This window comes from Apium graveolens, chromosome 3 (assembly GCF_009905375.1).
Source record: "Apium graveolens cultivar Ventura chromosome 3, ASM990537v1, whole genome shotgun sequence".
NCBI classification, from domain to species: domain Eukaryota; kingdom Viridiplantae; phylum Streptophyta; class Magnoliopsida; order Apiales; family Apiaceae; genus Apium; species Apium graveolens.
In genome coordinates, this window is record NC_133649.1 from 276,806,089 (window position 1) to 276,822,632 (window position 16,544).

At 42.3% G+C, this 16,544-nt stretch overlaps 1 protein-coding gene across 1 annotated transcript; it reads left to right on the forward strand.

Annotated features, from left to right (window-relative positions):
- Positions 1–268: 268 nt before the first annotated feature.
- On the forward strand, positions 269–2,273 carry LOC141713382 (gibberellin 2-beta-dioxygenase 1-like). The gene is made up of 3 exons (XM_074516770.1): positions 269–896; positions 1,360–1,690; positions 1,916–2,273. Exons 1-3 carry the CDS (start codon positions 502–504, stop codon positions 2,168–2,170), a joined length of 981 nt encoding a protein of 326 aa, XP_074372871.1. The 5' UTR covers positions 269–501; the 3' UTR covers positions 2,171–2,273.
- Positions 2,274–16,544: the final 14,271 nt, after the last annotated feature.

Genomic DNA, 16,544 nt, shown 5'->3' on the forward strand with positions numbered 1-16,544 from the left:
TCAAGTCCCTTTCAATTGTGGTGAATTATCATCAAGACTACAATATATTCCTAACAGAGTTTTTAATCATTAAGAAGAAGTCAAAATAAAGCCAAATAATCTGAATGTTTTTCATCGTTAAGATTTTGATTTTGATTTTGTGACCCCCAAGTCTTCAAAGGATTTGTAAGGAATGTCGAAGAATCGAAAGCAAATTATTAGCTCCCATTCAAATTTTTGCTTAAAAATAAATTTTTAAAAACATTAAAAATCCTGCCTGATTTCTTTCGTAGGATGCTTCCCCATCTTCTGCATTGTGCCTATAAATAGCTAGGCAATGCCACCAAGCCATGTGTTCATCTGCATCTCCCTCTGCTCCTCCCTACAGTACGATACCAACTCATCTCCTTATTTTATTTCCTCATATTTCTCTATATCATACGTAATACTTTCATCAATTCATATTATTATCAACCCTTTACTTGCTTGTTTTCTCCTCAGCCTTCTTATAACTATTCAACCATGGTACTCTCACAACATGAACAACAAGAGTTCGATGTTGTTAGGTCCATAACTCCTACACTGTCTCAAGGCATTCCTGTCATCGACCTTTCCAACCCCGGCTCGAAATCGTGCCTTGTTAAGGCCTGCGAAGACTTTGGTTTCTTCAAAGTTATCAACCATGGCATTCCAACTCACCTCATCTCCAATCTTGAATCGCAAGCAATCAAATTCTTCGCGTTACCTCTTCATGAAAAGGAGAAATCAGGGCCTCCTAATCCTTTTGGTTATGGAAACAAGAGCGTTGGACGTAACGGAGACATCAGTTGGCTTGAATATCTTCTCTTGACAACTGGCCCTGAATTTGATTATGACAAACTTGCATCTGTTTCTGCTCAAACACCCGAAAACTTTAGGTAATATTTTTACACATAATGAAATGCAAGTGACGTTCTTTTTTGTGTTTTTTCTAATTTAATGCAAATTGTTACTTTGCCTAACTGACACTTAATTACTGTACTACGTAATGAGTTCGGTTCTATAGCCATCACAATTGAACAATCTCCACTTTCATCCAACTTATCTTACATCGTTTATGGTGGACTGAACGGTCAATATTGGAGAAGCTAATTTTCGAAAAAGAAAAAACAATCTTTAGATAAACAAGAACTAATAAACGATGCTCTTTCTGCAACAATTCAACGTGTAAAATGAGTCGAGTCAAAATAAGTCTATGTTCAATTATAACGTTTTAGATAGATCGACTAAGACAAGTTTCCAAGTCTTAAGTCCAACTGTGAGTCTGTGACCGGTAACCAGTTTTCCATGGAGAATTATATTATAAAACTCCGTTAATTTTTGGTTTGTATTGATTTGCAGGGGTGCTGTGAATGATTATGTATCAGCTGTGAAGAAAATGGCATGTCAGATACTCGAGCTTTTGGCTGATGGTTTGAAGGTTGATGAGAAGAATGTGTTCAGTAAACTTCTTATGGATAAACAGAGTGACTCTGTTTTTAGGCTAAATCACTATCCTCCATCTCCAGATAAAAATGTGATTGGATTCGGAGAGCACACCGACCCACAAATCATATCTGTTTTAAGGTCTAACAATACCTCAGGCCTTCAAATCTCTTTGAGAGAGCACGGCTGGTTTTCTGTTCCGCCTGATCAAGACTCATTCTTCATCAATGTTGGTGACTCATTGCAGGTATATATTTCATTGATTCATTGTATATGTGTCACTTTCAAGTATGAATCTACTACAAGTGCCCATCATTTTGCACGGGGTAAAATTTATGTTAAATGGAACTATCTGCAAGGATCATCATAGGTTACTTTACTTTATGTAGTTGTCAATATATCCTTTTCTTGAAATGGACTATACATCATATATACTTATCAGTGAACTGTAAATTATATTGGAAAAATACAGGTAATGACTAATGGGAGGTTTAAGAGTGTGAAGCATAGGGTTTTGGCAAATAGCGATAAATCAAGGTTGTCAATGATTTATTTTGGAGGACCACCATTGAATGAGAAGATAGCTCCATTGCCTTGGTTGCTTCCGAAAGGAGAGGACAGCAGCTTGTACAAGGAGTTCACTTGGTTTGAGTACAAAAAATCAGCCTATGAGTCCAGGCTTGCTGATAACAGACTCTGCCTGTTTGAGAAATTTGCTGCCTCATAGAACTGCTAGTCTTTGATTAAGAAATATCGATAATATGTATTTCGTATTTGTAAATGGTTGTGATTTTTCCTCTATATACTGACAGAGTAATGTTTTCTAAAAATTAGATAACAGTTTCCAAATTATAATTAATTGTTAATGGTACAAATCACCTGGTATATTTGTACAACCTAGTAAAAACTTAGTTTATATCAATTATGAATTATCTAAAAAAGACATTAGTATATATCAAACGGATGACTGGTAATGAGTTTTTAAGTTCATTGATGCAGACAGGCAACTTCAGTCTTTTGTTTCGTCTACTTTAGAGTTACCGAAGAAATTTAAACTTCCCGATAACTCAGTTACAAAGTTCCTGGGCAATTGAAGTATTTGTAATTGACTCATTGCTATGTACCTACAAATTACAAATTTGATATACATTAATAACTCACCAAATTTGTAATTGCTATATAACGTGCGGTGATCACGGTGGATCCATGTAACTAAGTTTCTTTTAACGTTGGATCCCGGTGTCCCTGTTCAATTTAAAATTTAATCAACCAAAAGGCATAATTTATTTTTTATCAATGTAACTTCCGCAGTTTCATTTAAATTAAATCAACCAAACAGCAAAACTTATTTTTAAGCAATGTAACTTCCGCGGTTCCACTTAAGTTAAAATATGCCTTGAATCACTATATGCTCCAAATGCCGGGAATCAGTATATAAACTCTCCGGCAGATAACCTAAACGTATGTTGTAATCTGTATTCTCAACATTAATAAAAAAAATTTGTTCCATCTATTTGGGTTTTTTCTTTAAATTTATTATAATTTTTCTTGCTTCCGTTATAACAACTTACTTAGAATAACTTAGATGAGTTACATGGAAATTGAGATGCACAAAAAACCCGAGTCCGAAAATCTGGCACGGCTTGAGCACGGCCTGGTCAAAGCCCGGCCCGGGCTTAGGGCCTCGACGGGCTCTATATTTTTGGCAAAGCCCGGCCCGGTCCGGTTAAAAACCCGGGCTTCGGCCCGGCCCTGTCTTTAGACCGGCCCGCTTAAAAGCCCGAAAAAGCCCAGTTAAAATCTGATTATTCTAATATATTTTTTTATATATTTATAAATTCACATTTATTATAAATATAAATATTACTTTAAACACATATTTATTTACATATTTGTGATTAATAATATTATTTATTTACTTTATTGCATAAATAATGAAAGAAGATATAATAAGTACACTATATATATTTGGATAATAATGATAAAATATATTATTCTACAAACATGTTTTACCGAACTTAAATGTTTTCAACGAAGTCATGTTTTCATAAAATATTTCATGTAAACTAATACATTTTTACGATGATCTAGTTGCTAACATATGTAGTCTTCGGGATCTCTAATAAAACTCGATACGATATATTTAAAAAAAGCCCAGACCGATCTGATTCGGACCGAAAAAGCCCGGTTAGGCCCGCCTCGAGACCCAAACCGGCTCTGACATTTTTGGAAAGCCTGGTCCGGCCCGGCTCAGTCAAAGTCCGAAAAGCTCGGGCCGGCTAAAATTCAGGTTTTTTAAGACCCGGTCAAAACCCGGTCCGACGACTTTTGTGCATCTGTACGTGGAAACAAACCCCAAAAGTTCCTGAGAAAAGCATGATGTATTGAAAACATGCGGTGAACTTGTAAGTTTTTAACTAATGTGACTATATTTTATTACTTGATTTTCTTTTGTGTTTATGAGAAAAATTTTAAGAAGCAATAGTGATAAACAATGAGAATCCTTAAACCTAAGACCCATGACTGAGATTCGAAGTATCTAGTTGTTATGTGCAAATTGTGATGTGTCACTGAATGTACTACAGATAAAATAATTGCAAATAAATTCATTGACAGGCTGATAGCGGTCCACTCGCAACCTACACGGCTAAGTTCCAACTGATGTACTGTTACGAAGTTCTTGATACATTAGATTGACAACGGTGTGAGTAACATTAACGACATGTAATTATAACAAGAACTATACTTATGCTTCAAATTTGATGTGTCTAACTCAAAGCATGGGAAAGAGAAGAGTGGACCAGAAATCTGCAATGGAATCTAAGTTTGAAGATGTGAGTAAACAGTAGAGGAGTAAGTACAGTACTAGTGTTGTTTTTGAAATGAATGAAAATGGATGAACTGGCATGGAGATGAATGAAATGAGTATGGTACATTGGTATGGGCCAGTGTAAATTTTCATTCTCCTGTACTATCCAGTCTTGTAACTGGATAATGGTCCCTTTTGAACAACTAGAGCTCTGGCTGGTTGGCAGGCATGGGCTTCACTTCAGTCATCCTCCAGAACTTTGCACTCCACTCATAAACTGAATGTGAAATTCCAATGAAGCTCTCTCCCTCTTCTTGCACTTTCTTTTTAGTTATTTCTTCAATAAAATCCAACAAGTATCTAGTATCCCATGAATGTAATGTTTAGAGGGGTGTAGCTCGATTTCTATTCTAATACTCCCCTCACTCGAAAACTCAATTATGAGAGTCGAACGTGAGACTATCGTCCTCCTGAACTCTGATACCATGTTGAATAACGAGTTTATCAAAAACCTTAAGGTGTTAACCAACTGGATCTTTATATTACATTCTAACAGTTAATACTGATTTACACTACATGATGACCATGCAGAATAACCTTTAAATAGTTAATATTGCAGACGGTTTAAAATTTTCCAAAATCTGTGCTAGAACATCTAGCATAATAACAAGTATACAATACAATATAATCATACCGTGTGTTTCTGCATTGTTGACGGAGGAATTTGGGAACAACAAAACTCGAGGTTAGTAGCCGGAAACAAGATCTGTGATGGCGGTTTTTCGTTCGAAACGTGAACATTAACTGGTGGACCCGATGAACAGTAGTCGTCGGAAAAGATGAACAGTGTTTGGTGGTGGTGATTATTGGGGGCTGAGATTGGTTAGGGTTAGTGGTGGCTCCTTTGCGCTCTCGCTTCTGACCCCTTACAATGTGCCTACGTACCCCTATTTGTAGGGGATCAAGCCCACGTAGTTCTTGGGGAACAAAAAACCTAATGGGCTTAGATTTCTTATCCCGAGGCCCAATGGGAAACCCACTGGAAACCGTCTTCTACTAGCTTTAGGAATGTCCGCCGATGAGGCCCAACCACAAAGGCCCAAGGCTCGTCCGCGGCTTCGAGACTTCACAGATGAGGCATCTCCCTGGCCAAGGATAACCCTCCGCTACCAGCTGTTTCTCTAGTCCGTGGACGCAGGTATAGCTGTGGTTCACGCCAAATGTTGGACGCATCCTTGTCCCCCGATAAGGAGCCCCTACCAGATTACAGGACAAGTGATCCCAAGCTTTTGGTTGCAAAGTGCAGGATACTCCAAAGTCTCCCAACGAGGACACTCGTTGACTACAGAGACAGAGCTCCCAAAGCACACACCAGATTTCACCCCACATCCCCAATAAGGACACTCATTGACTACAGGAGGAGGCCTTCAATCCAGGCATACCCCTGGAGGTCTCTGACCACAGACACCGCTTTTCCTGTAGATATGCTACAGGAAGGAGTTCTTCAATAAAGTACCTACATCAAATAGGTTAGTAATAACATTCTTCATCTTCCTTGAATCTTCCAGAAAATCCATCCAAGTAGCATATCAAAGTTGCATTTATATGTCAAGTAGAAGTTAAGGGCGCGCCCTTACATTCCTGTATGTTGGCGCCGCCCTGTGTCATCAGCCGTTGATCTCTTCCTATATCATTCTACATCATAGGGCGCTACCTAAATTATTCATCGTTAGGGCTCGCTCTAATTCTGTCCAGGCCAAAGCGTAGGTCGGTCAAAGCAATCATGTCCAAGCAATCCGTCCAAGGAGCCTTCCTTGCCCAAGGCGCGCCCTAAGGCTCTCCACAGAACAGGTTTCAATTAAGAAATTTCTCTCCTCCTTTTCGATAATTGGGCGCGCCTTATCTACCATGTTTGAGGGCGCAATCTTTGGGCGCGCCTTCTATTTATGGAAAGTCAATCTTATCTTTTTCCTAGATTTCAGGCGCTTCTCCTTTGATTCTGCTCATTTTATTAATCTTAATCTGAATATTGTTTATACCAATTTTTGGGCATAACAACTACCCCCCAAATTCCATATGTCATTGGAAATGGGATTGGAATTTTTCTCATCCTTATCAAAATTCGTATAAACAAATCTTTTAATGGCGCGCCTTAAACAGAGCGTGCCTTCCAATTTTTCTTTACAGTTTCAATGATGCCATAATAACTAAATAGGGCGCGCCTTCAAGAGGGCGCGTCTTAGAAGTTCAAACGGTTTTAAAGATAATCCCCCTTATTATTAGGGATTCGTGATTGATGTGACTGATCTGACAGCTGTCTTCTTTTTTACTATAAATACTAGTCACAATCAGTCATTTTTTTCTTTTACTTTTACCTTCTCTCTTACTTCACTCCCTTTTCCTTTTCAAAGCACCACCACCGGCGGTACTATCCTTCTGCTCGGAATCCTCTCTCTCGGCCACCATTTCTCCAGTTTTTTCCGATCATTCTCTTCTCCATTCGAAAAGGTATGTAAAGCTTCTTTCTTTTTTGAATTTCATTGCATAAATCACATTGCATGCTTCATTGTCCTTTCAACTTCCTTCACTGTTCTTGATGATATGCATAGAATGATGTATATATATGTGTATGTATATGTTCAATTCTGACTTCTTGCTTTTTTTTTAGATCTAAATTTATTAGGTCTAATTTCTAATTTCATGTATTTAGGAAGCCTAATCGTTTATCCCTAAATTCAAAAGCATATATTTTATGATAAGGCGCGCCTTTACATTTATACTGGGCGCGCCGTCGTCATCTACTTATGGATCCTTTAACTGTTAGGACGCGCCTTCTTAGCGTACGATCCGTCTCAAAGTAAACTATCATAGATAATAGGAAACATCATTTTCTTAAGCCTCCTCTTATTTTCTCTATTTCCTTCATACTTTTGTATCTCATTCTTTCGCACAGGGCGCGCCCTCAAAATTTCTTTTGGTTTTCTTGACAGCTGGAAGACGAGGGCGCGTCCTCTCCTTTTCACCCTTTCAAGAATTTCCTCACAAATTTGGGGATCTATTCGCCTCCAAATACTTACTTCGATCCTCAACCCCCAAACGCCCACCATACTCCTGACTTTCTGAACCGGGTGGCGCGCCTTCTTCAAGACTCCAAAAAGGGTACTTTAATGGCAGATTCCTCAGGTAGTTCTTCTACAGACAACATTCCTTTGTCTCGTAGACATGGGAAGCAGAAGCTGGTCCAAAAGGACAGATCCCCAGCCCCAGATAGGACAGAACTGGACGACGGTGACTGGTTTGAGAGTTTGAATGCTGATAGGTATAGGGGTGTTGAGAGGGGTGTCAACGTAGGTGCAGGACCTTCTAAAGTATCCTACACGACTGTATCCCCAAGCCCATCTCCTCAACAAACAGAAGGCGCGCCTACTTCTCCCGTCCCCGAGGGCGCGCCTGAAGTAAGTGTGTCACCTCTACGTGATGAAGAAAATTTCTTTGACGAGGACTCCTTCCAATTTTCTACCTCTCCTGAGCCTTCTCCAATTCTCTTCCAACACTGGGAAGTTTCTGATAGTGAATTAGACTTTGATTGGGACGAATTCGAGCCATGCAATGAAGCTGTGAAGAAAAGTTTCAGGAAGGAGCACGGGAAGCTTTTCTACGTGGGCCTGTCCTCAGCTTGTTCAGATAAGCAACTGGGATGGCTCATGGAATTTTATGACATGGAGGGCATATGGGCGCGCCCTTTAAGCATGATGCGGCCCCATATCTTTAATTATGGGAGAAACTTCAAAATTCCCAGAATGGTGACCAGCCCCAAGCTGGTATCTTTGGGTATAGGCGCGCCCTTACATCCCTACCTTAGGGAAGTGATAGAACTGTACGACATGGCTCCACCCCAACTTTCTCCCAACAGCTATAAGTTTATCCTGACTCTGTTCATCCTCCATATGGACTTGGGTTTTCCTCAACCGTCAATGGCAGAAGTTGCTTATTTTTTCAATCTAAGAAAATCTGACCATGGGTACTACTATTTGGTGGTGGACAAGCAGCACAACAAGAAGGGTTTTTCCTTAGGCAAGCTTAGCCATGAAAAAAGGTTGGAAGGAAAACTACTTTTACCTGTACGACGTTCCCAGAATAAGGATAAGATTTAACAAGTCACCAAGTAAGGGCGCGCCCTTTCGTTTCTTTCCTTGCGTTATATCTATGTTTTTTCTTTCTTTTGTCATCCTTATACTTTTTCAGACAGACCAGTGGTCAAACCTCTTAAGGGCGAGCCCAAAAAATGAGCTGAAGCCCTCCTTAGAGTGGCTGCTGACAGGTGGAACTTAAAAACCTTAGTCACACGGACCAACTTGATGCGAGTAGGAATTCTTTCTGACCAAGTAGGAATGAAGTGTAAATATGTAAAATTTAGGAAGGGTGCTCCTGTTTCTCGCGTTGTTGATTTAGACAGTGAAGAAGAAGTTGAAGAAGAAGAAGAGGAAGAAGAAGAGACAGAAGATGGCTCCTTACAAGGCCAAGATCCTTCAGGTTCATTAATCGTAGAATCTAAAGGCGCGCCCTTCTACTATTGGCGCATCCTACTTCTCTTCTGTCAGCTTTTAAATTATCACACTGGATATAAATTTTTGTTTATTTAATCTCTCCACCTTCCAGGGCGCGCCCTTTTAGTTTAGGCGTAGCATTTTATACATGTTTATCAATATTGCCTTTATCCATTGCTTTCATTTATTGCCCTGCTCAACATACTTAACTGTCATGCTTAACTAATATGTTCCATGTTTTGTGCAGAAATGGCCCCTCCAAGAATCCCTATATCTTTTGGGGCGCGCCCTGGTGACAAGCCTAGGCCTAAGTCAAAGAAAGATGCTCCTGCAGCATAGACATCCATCCCAACTTCTGCTCCCATTCCTCAAACAACCCCTATTCCAAAAAGGCCCATAATTGATCTTACCGAGAAACAGGGCGCGCCTAAAAGGCATAGAGCAGAGGGCGCACCCTCTGGCCCTTCTGCTGCCCTGAACGCTCTTGGCCCCATGGGTTCCCTTCATATTTCGGATGAAGAAGTGGAGCAGTGGCAAGCCATGGATTTGGGAGATGCCGCTCGTGCTTCAATAAAGGCGTCTTGCCAATTGTTCGTCCACTCCACTCGAGTGGTGGACAGGCTACTTGAGGAGGGGGCGCGCCTGGAGAGGCTGCAGGGTGACAACAACATTTTGAGGAACACCCTCAAAGACAAAGACTTTCTGCATGCCAAGGATATTAAAGCTAAGGACTCTGAGATCTCTTTTTTCAAGGATGAGGTAGCCAATCTTACTTCTCAGTTAGAAATTGCCAACAAAAAGGCTACCTCTCTCCATACTGAGCTTGGTGGAGCCAACCTGAGGATTGAGTACCTTGAAGAGCAACAGAAAACAGGCTGGCCTGATGAGAAAAGGGAAATGGCTGATGAAGCATTTGCCAATGGTTTTCACTTCTACAGGGTTGGTTTTGTGGCCAATGACCCTGATTATACTTTCGAGAAGTTTGGGGAGGAGACAGTTGCCGAGATGGTGGAGTTTAAGAAAGAGCATGCTGCTGAAATCAAGGCGAGGAGGATAGAACTTGGGTTGGAGGAGGAAGAAGGTGAGGGCGCGCCTGAAGCTGATCCCACTGTCCCTCTTCAATCTATTCCTCCAACAGACCAGTCTCAAGGCGCGCCTTGATTTATTTTAGCTTAAATTTCAAATACTTCTGAGGAGCAAGCCCTCTTTTGATGCTGTGCAAAGTTGTATGACTTATTTTTCTGCTACTCTTTTACTTTTGCATGTATGACTCGTCGTTAATTTTATCTTTCCTCGTACTCATAAAAATTTGTTAAGACTACTTTGATTTTTCCCTCGGCTATTATATGTTTCCATGGAGTAGGTTACTATAGGGCGCGCCCTTTAACATATTTTCGACTGTAATATCTTTTTATGTGATCTCAAAGTTGTCATTGTGTCATTTAGATCTATCGTTTCTTTCTTCGTAGTGTTTAGATATAAAGGCGCGCCATATTGCAAACAACACGTACTTTTTCTTATCAGAAATGCCTTTGCAATATTTTACTTACTTATCAGCCCAGGGGCGCGCCTTAACTTGATTAGCTTTTGCTTTAGCTAATTTTGCTTGTTCATGTACATTTGTTCCTTTCACCCTTGAATAATATGTTTATCTTGAAGCAGAAATTATTAGGCAGGGCGCGCCTCAACATAGGGCGCGCCTTTGATGTTTTTCAAATGAGAAATTTTTATGTCAAACAAATAGAGCAGTTTGAAGTAACTTTTCTCTTTTATTGATAATGCGCTCTAGTGTGTAAATTACACCAGTCCCATGGCTACTATGCTCTATGGGGAAATTATTTGAATTTTTTTTTCCTTCTGCTAGTTCCAAGGTTCGCAGTCACATGTACTATCCCCCTAGGCTAGGAGGAATTTATTTGCTACTAGCCTATTACATAAGAATTAAAATAAGAAAATAAGGGGGACACAGCCACACCCTACTGATAATACTTCCGCAAATGTTCTGCATTCCATGCTCGAGGAATAAGTTTACCATCCAGATCTTCTAAGCGATAGGTCCCTTTCCAGAGTATAGCTTTAACTTTGTACGGTCCTTCCCAATTAGCTCCAAGCACCCCGTGCTGAGCTATCTTAGTGTTAGGCATAACCTTTCGCAACACGAGATCTCCAACCTTGAACGGTACGGATTTTACCCTTTTATTGAAATACCTTGCGACCCTCTGCTGATATGCAGCGAGCTTCAATTGAGCGTTCGCCCAGGCTTCATCTAACAGATCCAAGTGGAGCCTCTGGTTAACTTCCGCATCTTCCTCGAAAAACGTATCTCTCCGTAGAGATCCTGCTCCTACCTCCACGGGCATCATGGCCTCATACCCATAGGTCAGCAGAAAAGGGGTTTCTCCTGTGGTCGACCTATGTGTCGTGTTGTAAGCCCAAAGGACCATGGGCATCTCTTCTGGCCAATCCCCTTTTTTCTCTTCTAACTTTGCCTTCAAGGTATATTTTATGATTTTGTTTATGGCTTCTGTCTGACCATTACTCTGCGGATGATAAACCGCGGCGAAGTCTTTTTTAATCTTTAAGTCCTCACAAAGCTTCCTTAACTCTTTACTATCAAATTGCTTTCCATTGTCTGAGATGAGTTTGTAGGGGATACTGAACCTGCATACTATGGAATTGAACACAAAATCCCTTATCTTCTTTGCCGTGATCGTGGCTAGTGGCATAGCCTCTACCCATTTGGTGAAGTAGTCCACAGCCACCACGGCGTATTTCACACCCCCTTTGCTTTGGGTAACTCTCCAATGAGATCAATTCCCCACATGGCAAAAGGCCAGGGATTTGTCAATGAGGTAATGGTGGATGTCGGGGCGTTGGAATAGTTGGCGAACCGCTGGCAACGATCACAAGCCCGAACAAAATTGAAAGCATCTTCCCTCATAGTCGGCCAGTAGTATCCTTGTCTGAGCACTTTAAATGCCAAGGAACCACCCCCCGAGTGATTGCCACAAATCCCTCCGTGCACTTCTCTGAGAATATAATTTCCTTCTTTCATATCCACACAACGTAATAGTGGTTGGTTAAATCCTCTCTTGTATAGCACCCCGTCATATTCGACATACTTTGCGGCCTGGTACCGAAGGCGTCGAGCCTGTAGTTTATCCTCTGGTACAGCCCTTGTCTGAATATAGTTATGGATGGGGGTCATCCAGCTTTCTTGTGGGATTTCATGCATTTGAAACACCTCCACCTCTGGAATACTTGGAATTTCCTAGATTCCCAAAGGGATTTGTCCAAGTTGAACGATGTCCATCTGTGAACCCATCTTGGCCAAAGCATCTACATTACTATTTTCTTCTCGCGGAACACTTTCTAGTCTGGCAATTGAAAATTTTTCTAGTAGGCGTTTTGTACATCTCATATATAGCTCCGTCCGCGGTCCCCGGGCTTGGAATCCTCCGTTGACCTGGTTTACAACTAATTCGGAATCACTCCGAACTATCAAATTCACGGCCCCTACCTCCAGAGCTAATTTCAGACCGTTGATCAAGGCTTCATATTCAACATCATTGTTGGTAGCATAAAACTTGAAATGGATAGCACTCATCAAGCGGTGCCCCTCTGGAGTAATCAAGATAATCCCGGCACCTGACCCGTTGTTGTTTACGGCCCCGTCCACATGTAATGTCCACCAAGGGTGGGGGAGTTCCTGCTTCTTTTCATCCTGATGACTTTCTTGCGAGGTTGGTTATGCCAGCATTATGGTCTTATCGTCAATTTCTTCATCGAACTCAAGTACGAAATCGGCCAGCGCTTGTCCTTTGATTTCCGTGCGAGGACAATATTCCAAATCGAACTGCCCTAGCTCCACGGCCCATTTTAACATTCTTCCTGATGATTCGGGTTTATGTAGAATATGCTGGAGCGGATAAGCGGTGCGAACTTCTATTCGGTGAGCTTGAAAATACGGTCTTAGCTTTCGTGTCGCAAGAATAAGAGCGTACACTAGTTTTTCCATGTTGGTATACCTGGTTTCCGCGTCCAACAACCTTTTGCTTACATAATATACAGGCCACTGGTGGTTTGCTTTTTCCTTTACCAATACTGCACTGACGGAATATTCAGACACCGCCAAGTACAGAATCAATGTTTCTCCGTCTTCTGGTTTGGCCAACATCGAAGGATTTCCCAATTGTTCTTTGATTTTCAGAAAAGCTTCTTCACAGTCAGGAGTCCACAGAAAATCCTTCCCTCTTCCTTTGATTACCTTAAAGAATTCTTTGTACCTATCCGACGACTTTGACCCAAATCGATTTAGGGCCGCGATCCTTTCTGTCAGACTCTGTACCTGTTTGACGCTGGTGGGAGATTTCATGTCTAGCAGAGCTTTTATTTTCGCCGGGTTAGCCTCAATCCCCCGGTGGTTGACCATGAACCTCAAGAATTTCCCCGACTCCACGCCGAACACGCACTTCTGCGGGTTTAGTTTCATCCTATATTTTCTCATAATATGGAACATTTCAGCTAAGTCGGCAATATGATCTTCCGCCTTTTTCGATTTTACGAGCATGTCATCCACATACACTTCCATAGTCTTCCCAGTCTGCTTCTTGAACATTTTGTTTACCAACCTTTGATAAGTGACACCTGCGTTGATCAGACCAAATGGCATTCCGATATAGCAGTAGAGCCCTCTATCAGTGATGAAAGAGGTGTGCTCCTGGTCAGGCTCATACATAAGGATCTGGTTATACCCGGAGTATGCATCCATGAAGCTAAGCAGAGCATGTCCTGCCGTGGCGTCGACCAACTGATCAATTCTTGGCAGGGGAAAACTGTCTTTTGTGCATGCTTTATTCAGGTCGGTGAAGTCCACGCACGTTCTCCATTTGCCGTTGGGCTTTTTTACCAACACCGGGTTTGCTAGCCATTCTGGGTAGAAAGATTCCCGAATTAGTCCGACGTCTAGGAGCCTCTCTACTTCCTCTGCCAGGGTTATAGCTCTCTCTCCGCTTACGGCCCTTCGTTTTTGTCGAACCCCCTTATACTTGGGGTCGATATTCAATCGGTGGCACATTATTTCTGGATCAATTCCCACCATATCAGAATGGCTCCATGCAAATACATCAAGGTTCGCCAACAGAAATATTGAAAGACCTTCCTTTAACCTCGGTGCCAACTGGGACCCTATTCTCAAAACCTTACTCGGGTCTTTTTCATCAACAGGGATTTCAATCGTATCTTCTGCTGGCCCCATCTTTTTCGTCGGCATTGGTATCCGGGGATCCAAGTCAGGCGAATCATAGATTTCATTGTCTTGTATAGAGGGTACATCCCCTTTAGGAGGTGCGCCTTGCGTAGTAGAGGCATCAACTTCTTTAGTATGTTTTGCGGGTAAGGGTGCTCTTTCAGGGGGAAGGGCATCACCCTGTTCGAGGCTTCGCAAGACATCGAATCTCCCTTCTAAACGTTCCCTATGGAAATCTGTTTGGACTATGGTATCCATCGCCTCCTCTTCTTCCAACATCTCAATTCTGATTGCGTCTTCCAAGTACAACATTGTCGGGGGCAACTCGGAGGGATGTTCATCTTCTTGCTCAACATAATAGTGGACTCGGATTTCCTCGGTTGGTTGTTCAACGCTTTTCTCTCGATCTACGTCCGGAGTATCTTCGGCGTGGGAGTCTTTTTTAAAGCCTTTCATAGCTTTCCTGTAGCACTCCCGAGAGTCATACTGGGAACCCTTTATACTTCCCACCCCATTTGGCGTTGGAAATTTGATAGTTAGGTGGTGGATTGAAGTGATGACTCTCATCTCCCGCAGAAAAGGTCGTCCCAATAACACGTTGTGGGACGATTCCTGATTCGGGACCTTAAATTCAAGCATCTTTGTTACCGACAATGGGCTTTCCCCCAGAATACATAGAGCCAAATCGACCCCATGACTCTAACTCCTGCGCCTGAAAAACCATAGACCCACGACTCTTCCCCGACATATCCTGATCAGGTAGTCCCATCATTTTGAAGGTGTTGTAATAGATGATGTTTGCCGAGCTTCCATTATCCACGAAGGCTCTATGGACATTCTTGGTTCTGATTTGGATGGAAATAACCAGCGCATCATTGTGGGGATGATGTACCCATCGGGCATCTGCTTCTCTGAAGGTGATATCCATGGACTCACCCTTAAACACCTTGGGTGGCCGAGTTTCCACCCTATGAATGTCTGTGAGAGGCCTGAACCGGGCTTCCCTAGCGTATTTTGCCAAGGCTCGGTTGCTGCATTCCATTCCGGGATCTCCCCCGTAGATTGTTCAGGATACTGCCATCCCTGACAAATTTATTTTCCTCCAGGGTATCATTGTTTGCCCCGCAGCGGGGCTTGTCTTTCCTCTTCCCTTGTTCTGTCATCCTTGTGCTTCCTTACTTCCTTGACTACCCATTCTCCGAGGTATCCTTCCTTGATAAGCGCTTCGATTTCATCCTTTAAATGTCGGCACTCATGCGTGTTATGTCCAGATGATTTATGGTATTCGCAATATTTTTTCTTGTCTTTGCTTTGCCATGACGATAAAGCTTCAGGTTTTCTAAATAGCCCTTTATTTTTGTTTACTTCATAGATATGCTCGATAGATGTGACCAAAGGTGTGTACCGGCTTGTCCTGTAGTTATAGTTTGAGGGAGGACTCCATCCCCTCCTTGTGCTTGCTGTATTCACCCGGTCTGGGCTTCGACTACTTCTTCAGTACCTTGGGCTTGGAGACCTATCCCTCTTCTTTCCTTTGCTTCTCTGACTTGACTGTAAAGTCGGTTGCATCTCTGCCAGAGATTATTCTATAGCTTTAAAAGATTCTGCCAAAGCGAAGACGTCTGCTAGAGTAGCTGGATCTTTCCCTTGCAAGTGCCTCCAAAAGTCCGAGCCAACCCTTAATCCTGCGATCAAGAAGCTTTTCAGGGCTTCGTCTGATGCCCCCCTCACGCTAGTAGACTCAACGTTGAACCTCTTGAAGTACGATGTTAAGCTTTCATTTTCTCTTTGCCTAACATTGGCAAGAGTTGTGACAGAGGGCGCGTATCTCACCGCGGCTTGGAACTTGGTTAAGAACAGAGTTTTCATCTGATCCCATGAGGTGATCACTCCTGGACCGAGCTTTTGAAACCACTGATGGGCGCTTTCTCTAAAGGTTTCCGCCAAAAGGCGGCATCGAGCCAAGTCCGGGACTTGGTATACATCCATCTCTATATTAAAATGACCCAGGAATTCCACCGGATTCGAGTTTCCGTGGAAACGGAGATCGCTAGTAGTGTTGCGATACCCGGCCGACAATTGTGCCTCTCTTACTGCCACCGAGAATGGGGAAGGGATTTCAGCTATAGCCGTCACCCTGCCTTCAAGGTGGTTAAGTAGCCTTTTTAGATCTCCCACATTGAAAGTTCCCACGCCTGGAATGGTCTGCATTTGAGGCTGCGGACCTTGGGGTTGCAATGGAGGTATCTCCACTTGATTCCCCCCGGGAGGGGCTTGCTGCTGGTTCGTATTCTGGGCATCTTCGGGTATCACAATTATTTCAGGATTTCGTTCTTGATTTCTCCCTTGATTCTCTTCTCCACCTTGGCCGCGGCTCCGAGCCGTACCGCGATCATAGTTTCCTACATTTCTGTGATCATCATGTTCCGCATAATCATAGCCATCTGCTTGGTTATTCCAGCGGGAATCAAGGTGACCACGGTAATTGTCGCGACGG